Here is a 5,359-nt window from a genome sequence, read left to right as displayed (position 1 = left end):
TTTGTTGGGTCTTTTTCTTCATTTTTAACTTCTAAGAAAACTTAACACTCACTTTTTTCTTTTGACCCTGAGGAAGGACTGAAACATTATTCCCCTATCTCCCAGCTATTTCCATGTTTAAAATGGCCCTCTCTTTTTTATCAGCACAACTCCTGCTGTATTGTCATTTATTGATCAGACAGGCCGTTAGCCTTATGGATCCCACAGAATTTTGTCCCATCTGATGTGAGCTTTCTTTCTGTCTAAAAGTTCACCAGCTGGTTGATCAGGCACACAGGATTGTACTCATCTTTGCCCTGTTCCCTCCTCATAGGCTTCTGTTTTCTTTCCACCTTGGGTAAATGGTCTTGAGCAAAGCATTGGCTGAAAAGAGTATATTTCATAACAGATAAAACGCCACTCTTTAAAAGGTGAATTTGTGCACTCAGGGTACTATACCACCATCGTCATTTTTATTTAGAGAGACAAGCAATTTCAACTTTAGGGCTAATAAGAGCATAGAATTTGTGCTTGAGAATGGCCGGATTTGTTATCACCCACTTCGCACTTTCTGAATTCTAAAGCCCCACAGCCCCGCTGCCGGTCGCGTTCCACCGCGGACACCCCTGCGGATCTCTCTGCAGGACGCGACGGCGGCCCGCGGGCCCCGGTCCCCAGCGCCGCCGGCTCGCCCAGGAGGTGGTCGGGCGAGCGCGCCTCCTCCGCGGTGCACGTGGCCCGGGCGCGAGGGGCGGGTCGGCTCGCGCCGCGTGCGGCTGCACGGCGGCAACTCGAGGCCCCATTGGCCGCTGCCGGCGGGCGCCGCGGGGGGCTCGTGCACCAACGGTCCCCGGGTCCGCGGCGGCGGGGCGCTGGTTAGAGGGGGCAGGGCGGAGCGAAGGCCGCGTTGAGGGGTGGGGGGGGATCGAGAACGGGGTGGGAGAGCCAGGCTCGGCGGGGCGAGGCCCAGGGCCCGGGCGGGGCGATGGAGGAGGCGCTGCTCTCCACCCCTATCAACCCCAACAACTTCCCCGCCAAGCTGTGGCGGCTGGTGAACAGCCCCCGGTACCGCTCGATCCGCTGGGACGGCCGCGGTGAGGGGCTGCTTATCGACCAGCCGCTCTTCGAGGCCGAGCTGCTCAGCCCGCCCGGGGCGGGGGCCGGCGGCGGCGGCAGCGGGGGCGGCGGGGCCGGCGGCGTCGGGGGCGCTGGGGGCGGCGGCGTCGGGTGCGCCGGGACCGAGCCCGAGCTCTTCAAAACCACCAACTTCACCAGCTTCATCCGCCAGCTCAACCTCTACGGCTTCCGCAAGGTGGTGCTGGGCGGGCCGGGCGCGGCGGGGCCCGGGCCGGGGCCGGGGGGCGGCGGGCCGGCGGGCGACGGGCCGCTCCACCACTTCCACAGCCCGCACTTCCGCCGCGACCAGCCGCAGCTGCTCGTGCACCTCAAGAGGCTCACCAGCGCCAACAAGGCCAAGCTGGCGGCCGGCCTGGAGGTGCCCTGCCGCCCGCCCAACCGCTTCCAGAGGCTCCTCATCACGTCGGCCTCGGCCTCGGCCTCCACCTCCCCGCTGCAGCACCAGGAGCCGCCGCCGCCTTCGGGGCCCCGGCCGGAGCCGCAGGGTGAGTCCCGTCCCTCCTCCTCTGCCCTCAGCCAGCGGCAGGGCGCTCGGCCGTCGAGGGGGCAACCTCCACGCCCGCGGGCGGTTCCTTGCCGGGGTCAGGGAAGCGCCGAGAAGTCGGCGCGGCACCAGCATCGCCCCCCTTCCCGCCAGCACCTCTCCTGGACGGGGCCCATGGACGCCGAGGCCCTTCTGTGTCCACTGGCGGTCACCGGGACCTCCGCGTTAGGCTGGCTTTCTTGAGTCTTTCCTGGAACCCTCGTGGGTATCTTCCCGAGACCCGATCGTTTCTCAGCGAACACCTAAAAATAAGTAGGCCTTTGTTGAAGCCCTGGGTCTGGAAGAAACAGAACTGGCTCCTGCGTTCTGATAGGAAGCAGAACAGAGTTCCTATACAGGGTGAGGATATGGCAAAGGCCAAGGTGGGAAGGAACAGTCACAGCCGAGAGAACGTAGAACAGTTATGCCAGCCCAGGGAAAGTGGTGATCAACGTACCTTGAGTGGGTGGCAGTCCTTAACGAGCCATGCTGTCTTCCACCCATTGACACATCTAAGAAATCTTGGAAGAAGTGTTCTCACAATGATCATATTGTAGGTTCCGGAGTAACGTGTAGAACCGTAGGCGTTCATAGAACTTGAAAGCAAAAATATAATAATATATTTTCCTGTTTTTACCAGGTATTGCTCATAGGTAGAATGAATTGGCTAAACAGTTCTTTCATAGTAGCTGATTAGACCCAATGCTTATTTAAGGTGTTATGATCAGACAGAGGTAAAACCAAATTTGTGTGTGTGTACAACTGTCCAGTTTTAGTTAAAAATGATTTTAGAAATCTCATGTTTACAACCTTGGAATTTTTCACTGTTGGCTTCAGTCTTTCAGTTTTGAAAAAAGTTTATATGTGTAAGTCTGTATTTTGTTGCTGTTCACTTGCTCAGTCGTGTCCGACTCTTTGTGACCCCATGGATTGCAGCAAGCCAGGCTTCTCTGTCCATCACCATCTCCTGGACCTTGCTCAAACTCATTGAGTCGGAAATCCCATCCAACCTTGTTGTCCTCTGTCATCCTCTTCTCCTGCTTTCAGTCTTTCCCAGCATCAGTCTTTTCTAATGAGTCAGGTGCGTTTTCTCTTTGCATCAGGTACCCAAAGTATTGGAGCTTCAGCATCAGTCCTTCCAATGAATATTCAGGATTGATTTCCTTTAGGACTGACTGGTTTGATCTCCTTGCTGTCCAAGGGACTCTCAAGAGTCTTCTCCAACACCACAGTTCAAAAGCATCAATTCTTCAATATTCAGCCTCCTTTATGGTCCAGTCTCACATCCATACATAACAACTGGAAAAACCATAGCTTTGACTAGATGGATCTTTGTTGGCAAAGTAGTGTCTCTGCTTTTTAATACGCTGTCTAGGTTGGTCATATCTTTTCTTCTAAGGAGTAACCATCTTTCAATTTCATGGCTGCAGTCACCATCTGCAGTGATTTTGGAGCTCAAGAAAATAAAGTCTGTCATTGTTTACATTGTTTTCTTCTCTATTTGCCAGGAAGTGATGGGACCAGAGGAGAAGGCAATGGCAAGCCACTCCAGTACTCTTGCCTAGAAAATCCCATGGACAGAGGAGCCTGGTGGGCTGCAGTCCATGGGGTCGCTACTAGTAGGACACGACTGAGCAACTTCACTTTCACTTTTCACTTTCACACATTGGAGAAGGAAATGGCAACCCACTCCAGTGTTCTTGCCTGGAGAATCCCAGGGATGGCGGAGCCTGGTCGGCTGCCGTCTATGGGTTTGCACAGAGTCAGACACAACTGAAGCGACTTAGTAGCAGCAGCAGCAGATGGGACCAGATGCCATGATCTTAGTTTTCTGAATGTTGAGTTTTAAGCCAGCTTTTTCACTCTTTTTTTTCACCTTCATTAAGAGGCCCTTTAGTTCCTCTTCACTTTCTGCCATAAGGGTGGTGTCATCTGCATATCTGAGGTTATTGATATTTCTCCTGGCAGTCTTGATTCCAGCTTGTGCTTCATCCAGCCCGGCATTTCACATTATATACTCTGCATAGAAATTAAATAAGCAGGGTGACAATATACAGCCTTGACATACTCCTTTCCCAATTTTGAACCAGTCTGTTGTTCCATGTCCGGTTCTAACTGTTGCTTGTTGACCTGCCTACAGGTTTCTCAGGAGGCAGGTGAGGTGGTCTGGTATTCCCAGAATACCCAGAATTTTCCATAGTGTGTTGTGATCCACACAGTCAAAGGCTTTAGAGTAGTCAATGAAGCAGTAGTAGATTTTTTCTGGAATTCTCTTGCTTTTTCTATGATCCAGCGGTTGTTGGCAATTTGATCTCTGGTTCCTCTGCCTTTTCTAAATCCAGCTTGAATATCTAGAAGTTCTTGTTTCATGTATTGTGTTGAAGCCTAGCTTGGAGAATTTTGAGCATTACTTTGCTGGCATGTGAGATGAATGCAATTGTGTGGTAGTTTGAACATTCTCTGGCACTGCTTTTCTTTGGGATTGGAATGAAAACACCTTTTCTGGTCCTGTGGCCACTGCTGAGTTTTCCAAATTTGCTGGTATATTGAGTGCAGCACTTTCACAGCATCATCTTTTAGGATTTGAAATAGCTCAACTGGAATTTCATCACCTCCACTATTTTTGTTTGTAGTGATGCTTCCTAAGGCCGACTTGACTTTGTACACCAGGATGTCTGGCTCTAGATGAATGATCGTACCATCGTGGTTATCTGTATCATTAAGATATTTTTTGTATAGTTCTTCTGTTGTATGCTTGTCACCTCTTCTTAATATCTTCTGCTCTGTTAGGGCCATACCATTTCTGTCCTTTATTATGCCCATCTTTGCATGCAAATCTATTTTTATTCAAATTTTAAAAACTCTCTGTGATAGAAAATTACTTTGACTTTTAAAGTTATTTTCAACTTGATTTCTAATACCCTCCCCCTTCTTCCAGGAAGGTGAGGGTGGCAATATTCCCTTTCCTTGTTTAAGGAGTGGGTAATGTGCAGCAGCATACCAAGAAAGCAATAGGATATAATCATGAGAATTCATTCTTTACCTTCAACCAGGAGAGTAATAGAGACATTTTCATCGTATTAACAGAGATTTAACATAAAAGTGTCTGGCTTGCTTTTCAGTTATGGGAAAATTTGAAATATACAAATAAAAGTAACTACTGTGTTCAGTTTAATGTAAGCCCACGGTTAGGAATGAGCAATCTTCATTTGGAATTTGGAAGATGGATTAGGTTGTATATCTGTGGAGTTTAGAAGATAATGGATTAGGTTAGAGTTCTAGGAACTAGTTGGAAAAGTAGCAGTGGCATAGGAATGTTCTAAAGGAATTCTAAAGGAGTATTAAGCCACTTACTTCCGTGTGATGTCCATTGATTTTGGCGGGGAATCAAAGGGAGAAAGGCAGTGGACATAGTACCTTGGCATTCATTTAGATGCTTGTTCTTTCAGATTGTATATCTGGTGGGCATAAAGAGAAGAGATTGAAAATGTGTTCTTGGGACAGACAGGATCACTCCTTCACAGAAAGAGACATGCATGCATACATAGAGACCAGTTCTTGCTCACTTTTTCCTCTTCTCTGATTCCTTTTTTCCCTGCCCTATCCTACACCCAGTTGTAGTTTAAGTATAGAGTTCATTTCAGTTGAAGAAGCACAGGGGCTATGTAGGATATGACTTTCCTCACTTATAGTTCAGTTGGTCAGCATTTTAAAGTTTAA

At 49.5% G+C, this 5,359-nt stretch overlaps 1 protein-coding gene across 1 annotated transcript in view; it reads left to right on the top strand.

The window, feature by feature from the left end:
- Nucleotides 1-964: 964 nt before the first annotated feature.
- Nucleotides 965-5,359, top strand: part of HSF5 (heat shock transcription factor 5) — a 52,000-nt gene continuing 47,605 nt past the window's right edge. Inside the window, exon 1 of the mRNA XM_055399514.2 lies at nt 965-1,601. Coding sequence (XP_055255489.1) covers nt 965-1,601 — 637 coding nt within the window. The remainder of the gene's footprint in view (nt 1,602-5,359) is intronic.

Source organism: Moschus berezovskii, chromosome 20, assembly GCF_049115385.1.
Source record: "Moschus berezovskii isolate FMDL1 chromosome 20, NW_MosBer_1.0, whole genome shotgun sequence".
NCBI lineage: Eukaryota > Metazoa > Chordata > Mammalia > Artiodactyla > Moschidae > Moschus > Moschus berezovskii.
Note: the sequence above shows the minus strand (reverse complement) of the source record. Positions and strands in the feature narration are given on the sequence as shown.